At 42.0% G+C, this 16,685-nt stretch overlaps 1 protein-coding gene across 4 annotated transcripts in view; it reads left to right on the forward strand.

The window, feature by feature from the left end:
- The window catches only part of SANBR (SANT and BTB domain regulator of CSR), a 50,297-nt gene extending 40,421 nt beyond the window's left edge, over positions 1-9,876 (forward strand). For all 4 annotated transcript variants that reach the window (XM_014573144.3, XM_006122163.4, XM_075925540.1 and 1 more), the window contains 6 exons: positions 945-1,036; positions 1,156-1,184; positions 1,267-1,340; positions 4,676-4,764; positions 6,759-6,850; positions 7,802-9,876. In XM_014573144.3, the coding sequence (XP_014428630.1) occupies positions 945-1,036; positions 1,156-1,184; positions 1,267-1,340; positions 4,676-4,764; positions 6,759-6,850; positions 7,802-7,838 (413 nt within the window). In that variant the 3' untranslated portion in view covers positions 7,839-9,876. The remainder of the gene's footprint in view (positions 1-944; positions 1,037-1,155; positions 1,185-1,266; positions 1,341-4,675; positions 4,765-6,758; positions 6,851-7,801) is intronic.
- The last annotated feature ends 6,809 nt before the right edge of the window (positions 9,877-16,685 follow it).

Raw genomic sequence — 16,685 nt, forward strand, 5'->3', positions numbered from 1 at the left:
AACAAAGGAAGGAAAGGGGACAAACAGATTGGGCAATAATTTTTTGCAGGGGGCCACATAATGAATTTTGGTACATGGTCATGGGCTGGCTTCACCCCCAGAAGAAGCAGGAGCTGAGGACTAGCCTCACCTCAGAATTATCTGGGACCAGAAGCTTTGAAGTAAAAACACAACAAGGGGCTTGCAAAGACTGGCCCAGACACTGTCGCATTGTTTGGTAGCCACCCAAGGTTGCTGCAGCTATTTAAAGGCCCCTGCAGGTATAGCAACATGACTGGGAGCCCTTTAAATAGCCGCAGCAACTCTGGGCGGCTCCCAGGCAACATGGTAGTGGCAGGGCTGTGAGCCCTTTAAATAGCAGCAATTTAAAAGGCTTGTGGCTCCAGGCCCTGCCTATGTAGTGCTGCAGCAAGGAACTGTGAACCATTCAAATAGGATCCTGCTGCCTGAGCCACTGCCTGGAAATTCAGTGGCACAGGCAGCAGGCTATAAATAGAAAGCAGCCAGATGCAGTCCGCGATCCGGATCAAAGTGCTAGGTGGGCCGGATCTGGCCCCCTGTGTTGAAGAAATCAGTCTGCACAGGGCAGAGAAAGTCCAGAGTCAAATTTCAGAAGGTATCTCTCCTTGCATTATTTGGGATGCATTCTGGGTATGCAGGTCTAAATTCTATTTAAAATAAGAAGTGTATATATTACATATTTCTTTGTATTCTAAACTTCAGCTCAGGCATGCTGCTTCTGGGAAGCATGTGAGTGGGTTTTGCATTTGTGCTTTGTGGATGTTTGTCCAATTTAATTTTTATCCACTCCATAGCTTTGCCAAAAAGGGAAAGTATCCAATCACTGTCTGATATGTGTGCGGGAATGTGGAAATCCCTATGCAGCCGGTGTGATTTAAATGTTCAGGATTATGTTTGCTACTAATTAGTGTTCTAATTAACAGGAAGAAAAGATAAGCCAAAAAAATTAATCAAACATCCAAAGAAGCAAGTTTCTTCACCTAGTGTTCAAAAAAAGGAGAAACCAATGGAGAAGGTAAATCTGAGATGCGAAATGGGCTATTGAACTTAATCAGTCTAATGAGGAATTTTTCTTTATTGCTAGCGCTAGTTTTAAAAACATTCGTGAATGTGGGTTTTTTATTTATTTTACAGTCAAATTCTCGAGATGCATCTCCATTCATGTAAGTATTTCTCCCAAGTCCTGAGTGAAACATCCTTCTTAGTAAAATACTACTGACAGCACTTATGTTTGTCTTTTGCCAGTGTGAGTATGCAGCAGAATAAGTGGGATGCTTCTAGATCACTGAGATTCAACCAAGATGCTCAAAGAGAAGATGGTACATTTTTATTGGTTTAGCTTTTATAATTAAAATTAGTTATATAGTTGTATAATTGATTTATATTTCAGTAAAGGACTCTGCTATTTTGAGGCTGAATGTGCCTTCTGACTGGTTTTATACTGGTATAACTATATTGACTTGTTTGGACTAAGTGAGAAGAGAAGTGGGTTCTTTATGACTTCAGAAACTATATTATGAAACTTGCCTAGGTTAAATTTTAAATGCTTATTGGAAGTTACAAAAAAAATACTGGAAATGATGGTAAACGACACTATCATTTCCAATCTGGAACTTAATCTTCTTTTACTAATAACACAAGCCCAATGATATTTTATTCAGTCATATTAGCAACTATGCATGAATTTTGGGTCTTATCTCTCAATATAGCTTTGCAAGGGCAAAGAGATTATCCTTTGCAACAAAAGGCTTATGACCGAAGGAAGGCATGATTCTGATCTTAGTCTTGACTGTGTAAAACACAAGTAATTCCTGAAGCCAATACAGGTTGAACCTCTCTTGTCTGGCACCCTCGGGACTTGACCAGTGCCTAACCAGAGACTTTGCCAAATCATGGGATGTCTAGCAGCATTACCGGTGCTTCCACTGCTTACTGGGCTCTTAAGAGACATTTAGGGGTATATTAGAGTTAAATAACAGCACAGAACACAGAGCCAGGACTTGTGGCTATAAACAAACTTTATGGGACCATGGGGAAACTTTGATACCACCCATAAGTGGACATCGAGCTAACTTAGTCATGCCAGACCATGGATGTCGCCTGACCAGAGTGGTTCAACCTGTAGTTACATTGATGTCCTAGCCTCTTCTCACCCCGGGAACTGATCTCCACCTGATGTAAATTTGTGCAGTTCCACTTAATAGAATGAACATGTGCTGATTTGCAAAAGCTGAGGCTCTGCCTTATAGTGATGTATATCTTTTTAATTTTCTGTTAGCCCAGGTACTTTGAACTCAATTCCATGAAACATGGAAAAAACATTGCAGATGCTATCTCTAAACTGGACCTCTGCATGTATTCTCATATTCTGTAATCTAGAATTCATAGAATCATAAAATCATAGATCTGGAAGAGACCTCAGCAAGTCATCAAGTCCAGCCCCCTGCTCTAGGCAGGACCAATCCCAACTAAATCAACCCGGCCAGGGCTTTGTCAAGCCGAGACTTAAACACCTCTAGGGATGGAGACTCCACTACTCCCTATGTAACCCATTCCAGTGCTTCACTACCCTCCTAGTAAAATAGTTTTTCCTAATATCCAACCTGGACTTCTCCCACCACAACTTGAGACCATTGCTCCTTGTTCTGCCTTCTGTCACCACTGAGAACAGCCTTTCTCCATCTCTTTGGAACCTCTCTTCAGGAAGTTGAAGGCTGCTATCAAATCCTCCCTCACTTTTTCGCTTCTGCAGACTAAAGAGACCCAACTCCCTCAGCCTCTCCTCATAAGTCATATGCTCCAGCCCCCTAATCATTTTGATTGCCCTCCGCTGGATCCTCTCCAATGCATCCACATCCTTTTTGTAGTGGGGAGCCAGAACTGGACACAGTACTCCAGATGTGGCCTCACCAGAGCCGAATAAAGGGGAATAATGACATCCCTGGATCTGCTGGCAATGCTCCTCTTAATGCAACCTAATATGCCATTCGCCTTCTTGGCTACAAGGGCACACTGTTGATTCCTATCCAGCTTCTCATCCTGTAACCCCCAGGTCCTTTTCTGCAGAACTACTACTTAACTGGTGAGTCCTCAGCCTGTAACAATGCTTGGGATTCTTCCATCCCAAGTGCAGGACTCTGCACTTGTCCTTGTTGAACCTCATCAGATTTCTTGTGGCCCAATCCTTTAATTTGTCTAAGTCCCTCTGGACCCTATCTCTGCTCTCAAGCGTATCTACCTCTCCCCCTAGCTTAGCTTCAGCTGCAGCCAATCTTTGTTATGTTACACAATAACTTCAAAGTCTTCTTGAAAACACACAATGTTCATGCAGCATGGGTGGCACTCTAGGCAATGATACCTGAGGATCATATTAGCACTGGTCTCTTCTTTCCCACAGGAGAAAAATGTGTTTTGTTACAGAGAGAAAATAAAGAGAAAATAATTAATCAAGTCATGTGCTGAAAGATTGACTAATGCAAATAGATAGTTTGGGTCTCATGGCAGGAGTAATCTTTGGAGGAAGTGAGAGAGAAGAAAAATATCTTGGCTGTGGGTTTGTATTTTTAGTTTGTTTTAAATGGCAGCTGTTTGGCATATCAAAACAGGATATGCAGAGAGAGAGTCTAAGGGACAGGTGATGTGGCCATAAGTATGTGATAATTGCCTCGGCAAGTAAATGACACAGGTATGTGATAAGTTGTTTATCACATGGTTATTGCTTCTACATATATGCTGTGTGAATGTCTCTCTCCCTATCTCCCAATTTATAATGAAGTAAGATCATGCTTTTTCTGTATTGCTTTTCCTTGCTCCAGTATGGAGTTGAAAGCTCTGGTCTCGGTAAACTACCTACCGTATTTTCCGGCGTATAGGGCGACTGGGCGTATAAGACGACCCCCTATCTTTTTAAGTAAAAGATAGGGTTTCATCTTATATCCCAGCGCCCCTCCGCCTCCTTTGCTCCCGGTGTCCCTGGTCTGCTGGAGATAGTCCCCAGCAGACCAGAGGCACCGGGAGCAAAGCCGCCAGGAGCGCCTGGGCTTCCCCCCCCCCCCCCCCCGAGGCCCTCCGCGGCTTTGAAAGCCTCGGGGGAAGCCGGCGGGGGGGCATCCCAGGCGCGCATGGGCTGCCCCCCCTCCGGAGCCCCTCCGCGCCGTGCGGAGGGGCTCCGGAGGGGGGGCAGCCCATGCGCGCCTGGGATGCCCCGCCGCCGGCTTCCCCCGAGGCTTTCAAAGCCGCGGAGGGGCTCCGGCGGCGGGGCATCCGGCGTACAAGATGACCCCCGATTTTTGGGGGATGTTTTTTAACTTCAGAGGTCGTCTTGTACGCCGGAATATACGGTAGTTTCTTTTGCTTTTCTATTTCTTTTAAAAATCTGTGCTGCTTCAAAACCATTCTCTTAAATCTGGCAGTAGAATGAATGTAGATAGATTCCTGCCCCTGCCTGAAGCCCATGTGAAGCTGCTTTACACTACAGAATCAGGGCCTTACTTTGGATTGTAGTGGCTTGTGCTTTCCACATAAGCAAAGAACAAAGCCACTCATTTCAATGGATTGTTAGTAATAGATGCATAATCTTTTTCTTCATGAACATGGCTCTTCAGCTTGACAGTAGGAATATTTAGAATATTGATATCCCTTTTATTACTTGCAGATCAGCGAAGGATGTGTGAGATTACAGGGCACCTAATAAAAATGAGATTGGGAGACTTGGACCGGGCCAAGTCAAAGGAAGCCAAAGAAGTAAGATTTTATACTATGGTAACATTACTGTGATATTTTAGGCAGATCTCTTGAACTTATGCATTTTCAGTATCAGAAAATGAAGATGTAGGTTTTCTTAAAGGTGTCTGGAAGACTTAAGCTTTAAGATGAACTTGATCAGGTTTTTATAGTTTAAAGAAAGGTAGTCAGGTGATTACAAAAATTAATGATTCAATTAAACAAAAATAGAAAACCATTTATTTTCTACATTTTTAAATATTTTGGTTTCAATTACAAGAGTATTCAAAGTGTATGGTGCTAACTTAATATTTGTAATAAAAATATACATTGTAAAATGTATTTTTCAATTCATGTAATAAGTATTGTAGTGTGATCTCTTTATCATGAAAGTTGAATTTAAAGTTTATGTACAGAAAATATGGCATTTAAATATAAAAGCAATGTAAAACTTTAGAGCCTATACAGTCCACTCAGTCCTATTTCTTGTACAGCCAATCACTCAAACCAACAAATGTGTACATTTTCAGGAGGATAATGCTGCCCATCTCTTGTTTACAGTGTAATCTGAAAGTAAGAACAAATGTTCTTCTGGCACTGTTTTAGCCAAAGTAGTAAGATATTTACATTCCAGATACAGATATTTTGTGTGTGTCCTTTCATACTTCCAACAACCATTGCAGAGGGCATCCACGTTGATGATGGGTTCTGCTAGATGACTATCCAAAGCAGTGTGGACTGATGCAGAGCCCCTAGGCTCTGATGTTTGAGGGGAATGTGGAGAGTGTCTTTCTCCTTCTCAGTCAGTGGCCACATCATTGAGGGTTTGGGGGGGGGAGTTTCCTTTATGCTTCTCACTTGTGTGCAGCCCCCAACAGATTTTTCTGTGGGTCAGTGACCCCTGACCCAAAAAAAGATTCCCCATCCCTGCTATAGAGTTTGCACTACAGTGCTTGTAGGAGGTGAATTAAAAAATACTTTTTTGTGTGTGTATCATTTTTACAGTGCAAATACATGTAATCAAAATGATAGTGAGCACTGTACACATTGTCTACTGCATTGTAATTGAAATCATTATTATATTTGAAAATGTAGAAGAACATCCAATAATAATAAATACATTTCAATTGGTATTCTATTGTTGCAATTAAAACTGCAATTATTTGTGATTAATTTTTAAAATTTAGTTTTTAGGCTTTTTTAAGTTAATTGCGTGAATTAACTGCAATTCATTGCTCTCCCAAAGTTTTTAAAGTGATTTTTTTCCCCCTTCTCCCCCCCCCTCCCCCCAACACACTTGGTCAGAAAAAGTTTCTAAACGTCACTACTTCAAAACCTTTTGACCCTGGAAATAGGATGGGTTGGAGGGACTCAGTATGAGACACTGGGGCTATGTCTACACTGCAGGCTTCTTGCACAAGAACAGCCACTCTTGCGCAAAAACTTGCGGAGTATCCATAATACAAGCCCGTTCTTGCGCAAGGCAGTTAACAGTAGGTTGTCAGAAGAGAGGGCTTTTTGCACAAGAGTTATTCCTCTCCCCACAAGCTCTTGCGCAAAAAGGCTAGAGTGGATGGGAACAGGGGTTTCTTGCACAAGAAACCCGGATATGGTCATCAGAGCTTTCTTGCGCAAGAGAGCGTCCACACTGCCATGGATGCTCTTGCGCAAAAGCACATGGAAGTGTGGACGCACATGGAAGTGTGGGGACACACTTGCACAAGAACTTTTTGCACAAAAAGTTCTTGCACAAGAAGCCTGCAGTGTAGACATAGCCTGGGAGTACTGCAAGATGCAAAGTCTTTATGGCTCATTCTTAATCAAACCAACATCATGGTTACTGTGCACTATTGCAAGCTCATGCATCTTCACTTTGGGGCTCTAGGAGAATGCAATATGATATTTGCTACATCCATTTGGAAAAATAGTTATCTGAAAACTAACAGCTTTTAGAAAGTTGCCAATGAAACTGGCATAGCTAAATTATTTGATTTTTTTTCCCTCCTGTATTGCAGCATGCAGGTGGCATTTACTCTAGACTTGAAGCTCAGATAAAGGCTTCAGCGCAAGTCAGTGCTCGCCAAAATAGCACAGAGAAAAACACAAAGTAAGTTATTTAAGTAGCAGAAAAAGCTAGGATGTGTGTTTAGGGCTTTTTTTGTTTTGTTTTGTTTTTTCCTTTCGAACTCTTGCTACATATCAGCACTCAGTATGTACAGTGCATCTGGAGGTAAAAATCACCCTTGCTCCACTGAACTTTGTATGAAACCAGGAGAAAGGCATGTACACAACCCACCCTTGCAGAGTTATGGTACAGCCCATCTGCAGCACGTGGGATAGAAGAGTGACTGCCCCACCCTAACCTATTTGGAGTTTTGGATTTCTGGATCAATAGCCTTACAGATCTGCTATCTTACAGATCATTTCCCTGTCTACTTCCAAAATTTCTCACATCATCACCCTGCTTCAGTCTTCCAAAGATCCTTTCTTATGTGAAGATCAGGAAAAAAATCAGAGAGGTGACATTTTGTATGCCAGGGATTAGTCTGGAGCTGTAGTTCTGCTCAGAACTTGGTGGTCAAGTGGTGGATTTTAGAACTAGAATTTTATAATGGATCTATTGATGGCCCTTTCTTAACCAGAGCTAAAGCATGCCTAGTGTGCTGTGCAAATTGGTATGATTTCATTTCATATTGAAACCTGTAAGGAGTTGCTGTAACTCTGTGCATCTTCACGCATGCACGTGTATCTCTGTACTTCTGTGGGGCTTTCTCTGAAAAGCAGAGATTTGATGGCCAATCAATAATATTTATCTTTTTATATGAGGATACAGACTGGCAACTAGAGACGCCATTATAAAGGGATAATGAATGTAACAGTATAATGTACTGTTTCTTCTTTCTGTTGTACTTGAATGTTTAAGGTTAGGACTTTGACAGAAATCGTAAAACAGTTTCTTACATGCAGTGAACTATCAAACTATTATAATTAGTAACAATCATGTATCCTGACAAAAAGTGCCTTCACATGTGTATGTACTAATTTATTTTAAATCCAGGTCTAAATCTCGCTTCGGTCAAGGCCGTCCAACCTAAGGAACCTCAGGGAGAAACCATAGCCAGAATTCATTGCTGCTTCCTGGAACTGTACTGTATGCCAATATGGAGAATGCATTCTCCAAAAGCTTTTAAGTGACTTATTTATTATTTATTACTGTAAGCCATGTAAATTATCCTGTTATGATGAATGAATGCAAAATGCAGAAAGGTGAAATACTCATTTTAATTGTAAATACAGTTTCTTATATTGCTTTTTAGGCTATTGTGTTAAGCTACATAGAAAACATTTTATAAACCTGCAAAGTTAAAACATTTGAAAATCCTTGCTTATTGAAGAGTAGTGCTTACAAGCTGCTCTATATCATCACTTTAACTGCTAGACATTTTAAAATGAAGAAACTACTGAATTATAAGTGCAATCAACAATGTTTAAAATGCATCATCTAATACTGTGATTTGAATTATACATTTTGGTTTCAGTCTGAGGATGATCTAATCTTGCTTATACTGGTTTGACTCATGTAACTTCATGGAATTACTCCTGATTACTCCGTGGAATTACTTCTGATTGACAAGGATTTAAGTGAAATCAGAATCGGGCTTCTCTCCCCATGCCCACACAACTTCCACTTATGGTAAGGTGAGCATCAAGGGGGAGTAGACCTCCAAAGATCACATGAAATGAACCTACTGAAGGTATAACTTTGCATATTGCATGCGGCGTTCATTTTTCTCAACTTTACTGCATGGAAACAATATGTTTGTTCCTATTTTGATCCTCACTCCTCTTCTGCATCATACAGTTCTTTGTTTTCTTTTGTCTGAATTTACGGGCATAGTAAAGCAGTTTCTTCCTTTTAGTAATACCAGTGTCACTGTAACTTTGCTAGCGGAGGTGATGCATGTTCTGTACCTTTTGAAATGAAAGGAAATCACTTTGAGGCATCTTGCCTATGTGGATTTGGGCTGGGATGTTCCTAGACCTTCCTGAATAATCCTATTTGGCAATATAATGTTCTGACATGGAATCTGGAATTACCATGTTTGCTTTAGTGTGCAGTCCAGTAGTACCACAATGGAACAACTTGCCTAGGAAAAAATGTGTTTATTCAAAGAAAATTGCAATAAACCAGTATTTTGAAAATATCATTCTGATTTTTCTAACCAGGCAAAAAGAGCACTCAGGGAAAACTTGTGCCAGACCATAATCATTCAATAAAATGTGTGTTTGGAAATAAGTTCAAAATCTCTGGGGGAAAAAATTCTTCCTTAAAATGTATGGTCTCTATTTGCAGGCCTTTTTTTTTTCCTTTTTTCTAGAAGTTTTCTAATAATTGGAAATTAGGCATAATGATTGAGAGAGGATGTAAGGTCATTAAAAACTGTGTTAGCTCTGTTTACATGTGTTCCTCCAAGTTAATATCTATCCAAAACTCACTGAAACCAATGGAAGAACTTCTATTGACTCTGGTGACCTTTGGCTTGTGGCATGATTGGTAGGTTCGCAACAGTGCTTTATCTTACATTTTATTAAAGACATGGCTTTAGCAAAACCCATGGTTTGTTTGCAAAAAAAAATTTTGCATTTTAGAAGTTAAATGTTTTATACTAAATATTATTTGAAAAATTAATTTTCTTAGAAAATGGTTTACAATTCACTGTGTAAAAATGTGTTCTAGTTTACTAGCTTCTCTGGAAGTCTCTCTAAAGCTGTACATGTAAACTTTGCTAAAAAAGTTTCAAATTGAACAAGGAGAGGGCATGTGTGTGTGTCTAAAAGATTTCTTAGAACTTTCAAAATATCATTTTATGTGCCATTATTCTTCATAATATTGTATTCAACGTGTGCTTTCTCTTTTTTATAAACATGTGTCTGTAATGTAGGTAGTGGAAGTGTAATTCAAATTGTTTTAAGTATTAATAGTATTTTCTTTGACAAATTCCATTAATTTTTATCCTGAATTAATTTTGAAGTCCTATCTCAGTTTTACTGAAATAAATGTTACTGATTTAAAAGCAGTTTGTTTTTAGTAGACTTGCAAGAGCCAAATAAATTATCTAGTGGGAAATGTTATTTGTTTCAGATCATAATGATTCTTTTATGTCCTTGTCCCTTCCTCAGATACTTAAACATTGTCTCCCCCTTGTTTTTTAAAGTAGCTGCATAACACTTCTTGAAGCATTGTGGTACAGACTTCCTACCCAAGTCCTGAGAGCAGAATTAAATTTACTACACAGACAATACAAAGTATCCTGCTGTTGAAGAATTATGCAGGTCTATAGGCCAAGATCAAAAGTCCTAATGGAAAGATCCATTGACTTCAACAGGCTTTCCTGTAGGCATCATGTGTGCCTTTTATGGGAAAGACTAAAAAGTGCAAAAGTCAAACTAAGCCACAGCCAAAAACATTATTAACTTCATCCTCTAGTTACAGGGTACTGATCACGTTTGCAAATGGGCAAACATAACTTAACAATATGAGCATAGAATAGTCAATGCTGAGGTGCTTGTACGTAGGTGAGAAGTGCTCCTCCTTCTGTACCAGAGTCCCAGCACCAATCACCATGCCTTGAAAAATGCATAAAAAACAACTTGCCAAAAGGGGACAATTCCCAAGATGGCCAGTCCTGGGGAGCAGAGTAGAGTGCGATGTAAGTCAAAGCAATACTCTACATCTCTGCCACAGAATTCAACACCAAAATGTGAGAATAGACTGATGTAGAAAGAGAAGAATTTCCACAGCCAGTGGAAATTCCTGGACATGTAACCTCACCTGGGCTATGTTTAGACTACGGAGTTTTCCCGAGATACCAGAGTATCAGAGGGGTAGCCGTGTTAGTCTGAATCTGCAAAAGCGGCAAGGAGTCGTGTGTCACCTTATAGACTAACAGAAGTGTTGGAGCATAAGCTTTTGTGGGCAAAGACCCACTTTGCATCTGACGAAGTGGGTCTTTGCCCATGAAAGCTTATGCTCCAACATTTCTGTTAGTCATCAGACGTATCCCGGAAACTCAGCCACATCCAGGGAATGCATCTGCTCTTCTGACATTTTTTGCAGAAGCCCTGATACGCTCTTTAGGAAGCCCTGTCTTTCTCATTTTATTTCCAAATAAAATTTCGGAAAAGCCTCTTCTGACAAAACTATCAGAAAAAGGTACGCAAATTGCAGAGTGCAATTTGCGTACCTTATTCTGATAAAATTCCGTAGTCTAGGCATAGCCCTGGTGTACAAGAGGAAGAAAGTGGCCTTAAATCTGGGCATACAGGTAGAGGTAGAGTCCTCCCACAGTCTAGTTAACATTTGTAGCTGCTATTGGCACTTCAAAAGTAGTCAATGACACCCTGTTAAGACCTTGTAGCAGATAGGGATCCCTTCCCACCTACGTAAAAAAATGTCCAAGTCAAAATACTTTTGTTGTTGTTTTTTTTCCTCCTCAGGGTTCCTGTCTAGAGTTGAGTTCTTTTTATATCCATTCCTTTCCCCCTTCCCCACCACCTAGAATTCCTGGTGGTTTCTGTTGCCAATCAAAGGGAAAGATAGGATCATCAGGGTACAACCCCAAAATCAAAAGATTCCTAGAAATTAACTTAGGTGGTAGGAAAGTATTCTACTGGGTGGTTACAACTCAGAATTGGAAAACCAGCATGTGCTGCTGGGCAAGTTTGGTTTAACTCGGGATGTAAGAAATAATTTAAAAAACCCCCACCATGTAACTGATTACATTTCAATCACACAATTAAATACTCTGCTGGCTGCTAGACCTGTGGGGTCCTGGTAAGGCCAAGAGTGTAACCAGCAAGGTTAACTGATAACCTAATGTTTATTGGTTAATGATTTAATCAATTCAACTGTAACATCCCGAGTTTTAAGATGTAGAACTTCATGCAGAAATTCAGAGACTTGCTCCCACAGGAGGCCAGACAAGAGTTCTCCTTGCTTGTGGACAGAGGCAAATCAATGGTGAGGGCCTGTTTACAAGTCCTTTTGGATGTAGTTGACTCGGCAGACAGGTATTTGTCTTTGGCAGTTGCCATGCACAGGAGTTTGTGGCTACCATCCTTAAAGAGGTCCAATAGTCACTTCAGGACCTACTTTTTGAAGGAGCTTCATTTTTTTGAGGATAGACTTATGCCAAGGTCATGGTCTGCATGACTTGGGAGTAACCCTTAAGTCCCTTGATCTGTACACCCTAGCTTCTTCAAGGAAGCCCTAACAGCAGGCATGTCAAACAGGCCTCTGGAGGTCCACGAGGCCCAATCGAAACGTTTTGCGGCCCGTCACTATATTTTTATGAAAGAATAAAGTGTGGCCCACTGGCTGCTCAAAGCACATGACCGAGTGCAGATCACAGCCAGCCAGCTGTCTGGGCTGCTCTGCGCATGGCACCCAGCACATGCTCATGGCCAGCCGGACCACTCTGCATTGGGTGCTCCAGCACATGTGCTCACTGCTCGGCACCACAACAACTTCTCATGGCCGGCTGGGCTCTAGCACGTGGTCACGGCCGGCTAAGCTGTTCTGCGCTCCAGCATGTGCTCGCAGCTGGCCAGCCACTCTGCACAGGCATCGAGCACCTGCTCACAGCTGGCCACTGTGCTCATGCCACCGTAGCATCTGAGGAGGAAATGTGTGGAGGCGGTGGCTCTGGGACTGAGGCATTAGGTTGGGGGGCCTGGGAATGCCTGGCTCTGGGAGAGGGATGAGGGGGATTGGGTTAGAATGGGGGTATGGGAGTGCCTGGCTCGGGGGGGAAGAAGGGGGATATTTTGTTAACATTGTGTTTGTTTATTTATTCCCAAATAAAATCACAAAATGTATATTAATTTTATATCAATAAACATCAGTTTTTTGCAACTGCATGAATATTATGTTTATGCAAAATCTCAAACTTACTAAGTATCTGAAATTTTCACAGAAGCCTGTTCTATTTGATTAGCCATGCTCTATACTTTGTTTTTATTTCAACAAAAGTTATGTATCATATAAAAATCTTAAAAGTACCTTAAATTTATATTTAAAGTAAAAATTATTGTATATGGGCAAATAACAATTTTACACATCAAATTATGGTATTATATTAAAACAATACCTGAAAATTTATAAAATATACCTAAAACATAATGTATAATAATAAATAATTATGACTTTCTGATAGCTTGCAGGGTCACCAACGAAAATGTACTTCTATCAGTTTTTGTTTGTGCGGCCTTCAGTAGGCTTTGAATTTGACATGCCTACCCTAGAGGCCTTAATAGCATCTTTGGATAGTCTGCTCCAATTGCCCATCAGGATCTGCAGAGGAAGAGAAGCATCAGTTTCACGTATAGGCTACCACCACCTTCTACTTAGATGTCAATGCCTTTCCCATCCAGACACCTGGATGGTCTAAGAAGACATTTTTATAGGACATTGGCGGACCCTATACCAGTTGCCGTGATGCCAAACCCTGTGGCTACGTCTACACTGGCATGATTTTCCGGAAATGCTTTTAACGGAAAAGTTTTCCGTTAAAATCATTTTCGGAAAAGCGCGTCTAGATTGGCAGGACGCTGTTCCGCAAAAGCACTTTTTGTGGAAAAGCGTCCGTGGCCAAACTAGATGCGGTTTTCCGCAAAAAAGCGCCGATCGCCATTTTCGCGATCGGGGCTTTTTTGCGGAAAACAGTACTGTGCTGTTTACACTTGTTAGGAAAATGGTGGGCCTTGAAGGAGAACAAGGCAGGGAAGGTATGGAAAAACTTAACTTCTTTACGACCCCTAACTCACAGTCCTATTCCCCCCCCCCTCTTATTTCCCCCAGCAGCTGCTTCTGATAAGGTAAAAATGTAGTCTAGCTTGCACATTCCTGCCTGGCAGGAAGCCATACATCAATATTGTCAGGATGAGAAGGTGGGCTTTGCAAGACAAGTTGTTTACCCCACTGTATAAAAATCGCCTTTAATATGCATTCGGTGTGTTTCTCCCTCTGGCATGAGTTGAGGGGAGCACCCGCTCAGCTGACCGACAAATAAAGAGCTTGGCATCTGTCCTCTTGTCTTCCGTGCCTCCTTGGGGTAATTGACTAGCTCCAGGGGGAAACGAGCCCGTTTGGCTAACACACTGGCCCTCTTGCTCAAATGATTTGCGCAAGAGGGCTTTTGCCCGAACTGGAGCAGCACAGTATTTCCGCAAGAACACTGACGACCTCATGTAAGATCGTCAGTGTTCTTGCGGAAATTCAAATGGCCAGTGTAGACAGCTGGCAAGTTTTTCCGCAAAAGCAGATGATTTTGCGGAAAAACTTGCCAGTCTAGACACAGCCTGTCTCTCCTTTATTTGAAAACTGACTCTCCCACTTCTGATGTATTAGTCAAATATCACTATGAACTATTTGGGGTTGAGTGTAATGGAACTGGGATACACGTTCCTGTTTATTTGTCTACCTTTTTCCCAACATCCTACTCATCCCTCCACTGAAATCCTGCTTGCGAACAGCTTCTGATGTGGGAGGTTCAATCTTTCATTCATGTGGGAGCCATGGAAGAGGTTCCACAGACTTTAAAGCTATATCTATACTGCAGGCTTCTTGTGTAAGAACTGTTGTGCACAAGAGTTCTTGTGCAAAAGGTCAAGGTCTTCCACGAGAGCACGTTCACACTGCTTTTGTGCAAGAGATGCGCTTTTGCGCAAGACTGTCCATGGCAGTGTGGACGCGCTCTCTTGCGCAAGAAAGCTCTGATGGCCATTTTAGCCCTAGGAGTTTCTTGCGCAAGAAAATCGTGTTGCCTGTCTACACTGCCTCCTTGTTGAAGAGCTCTTGTGCAAGAGGGCTTATTCCTCATGGGGAGAGCAATAACTCTTCTGGAAGAAGCCCTGTTTTCGATGCTGTACTATAAATTTACTTGTGCAAGGACGCTTGTGCAGTGTAGACACCTGGCAAGTTTTTGTACAAGAACAGCTGTTCTTGCACAAAAAGCCTGCAATGTAGAAGTAGCCTAGGAGTGAAGGGGTTCTTCCATTATTTCCTAATCCTGAAAGCCAAGGGAGGCCTGTCTGCTTTTTAGCTCTGTCAGTTCAACAGCTATCTTTATTTTATTTTTTTTAAGTTGTACATGCTCACCCTTGCATCCATTATTCCTTCGCTGGATTCTGGAGGCTAGTATGCCATCCTTGATTTAAGAGATATCTGTTTTAATGTGTCAATATATCAAGGTTCTTCAGTTTCATAGTGAACCATTCACTCTACCAATTCAGCCCTCCCATTCAGCCCATGTAGAGCTCTGTGAGAATTTACAAAATGTATGGCAGTGGCCTTCCAAGGAACGTTCATCCTTATCTAGATGACTGACAAGTCTAGGTAGTGCACAATATTTGACATCCAATTAATGTTCAAGGCCCTAGGTCTTCTGATAAATCCAGAAGTCTACCCTAGCTCTGGTTAAGAGAATAGAATTTAGAGGGGTGGGGCTTGATTCTACCCATGCCAAAGCCTACCTCGCAGAGATATAATTCCTATAAACAGATTCCTAATAACACACCTAAAAAGATCATCCAGTCCCAACAGTCCAAAATTGTATGAGACCCTATGTCACATGGCCTCGTTCACGTATACTATACAACTTCTAGAATCATAGTGCTAGAAGAGACCTCAGGTCATCGAGTCCAGCCCCCTGCCCAAAGCAGGACCAATCTCAACTAAATCAACCCAGCCAGGACTTTGCAAGCCAAGATGTAAAAACCTCTAGGGATGGAGATTCCATCACCTCCGTAGGTAACCCATTCCAATACTTTGCCACCCTCCTAGTGCAATAGTTTTCCCTAATATCCAACCTAAACCTCCCCCCAACTTGAGACCATTGTTCTTTGGTCTTCCATCCATCACTACTGAGAACAGCCTCTCTCCATCCTCTTTGGAATCTCCCTTCAGGAAGCTGAAGGCTGCTATTAAATCTCCCCCTCACTCTTCTCTTCTGAAGACTAAACCCAAATCCCTCAGCCTCTCCTCATAAGTCATGTGCTCCAACCCCCTACTCTTTGGGCAGGGCCCTCTCCAGTGCATCCACATCCTTTCTATAGTGGGGGGCCCAGAACTGGATGCAATACTCCAGATGTGGCCTCGCAGGACCAAATAAAGGGGAATAATCACATCTTGAGACCTGCTGCCAGTGCTCCTCCTAATGCACCCTAATATTCCATTCGCCTTCTTGGCTACAAGGGCACACTGTTGACTCATATCTAGCTTCTCATCCACTGCAATCCCCTGGTCCTTTTCTGCTGAACTGCTACTTAGCCAATCAGTCCCCAGCCTGTAACAATGCTTGGGATTCTTCCGTTCCCAGTGCAGGACTCTACACTTGTCCTTGTTCAACCTCATTAGATTTCTTTTGGCTCTAATCTGTCTAGGTCACTCTGGGCCCTATCCCTGCACTCCAATGTATCTACCTCACCCCCTAGCTTAATGTCATCTGCAAACTTACTGAGGGTGAAATCCATCACCTCATCCAGGTAATTAATAAAGACATTGAGCAAAACTGGTGCTTGACCTGATCCTTGGGGCACTGTGCTAGAAAGTGACTGCCAACCTGACATCAGGACTTTACCTCAGACTCCTCCAGATGTAGCTGGGCTCAATGTACTTGCCAAACCACTACCATTTCGTGTAGCAAGCTACCTCATTTCTCTCGCCAGTCTTAGGCCATGTCTTCGCACTGGAAAAGATCGATACTGCCACAACAGATCTTCCAGAGTTCGATTTAGTGGGTCTAGTAAAGCCTCACTAAATCAAACTCAGGGGGTGTTCATAGTATAAAGGAGTGGGGGGGGGAATACCCTGACATCACCCCCTCTTTGCCTCTCCCCCAGCCTGCACAGCAAGCAGGAGGCTCCCAAGGGGGCAACTTCAA

Source organism: Pelodiscus sinensis, chromosome 3, assembly GCF_049634645.1.
Source record: "Pelodiscus sinensis isolate JC-2024 chromosome 3, ASM4963464v1, whole genome shotgun sequence".
Taxonomy (NCBI): domain Eukaryota; kingdom Metazoa; phylum Chordata; order Testudines; family Trionychidae; genus Pelodiscus; species Pelodiscus sinensis.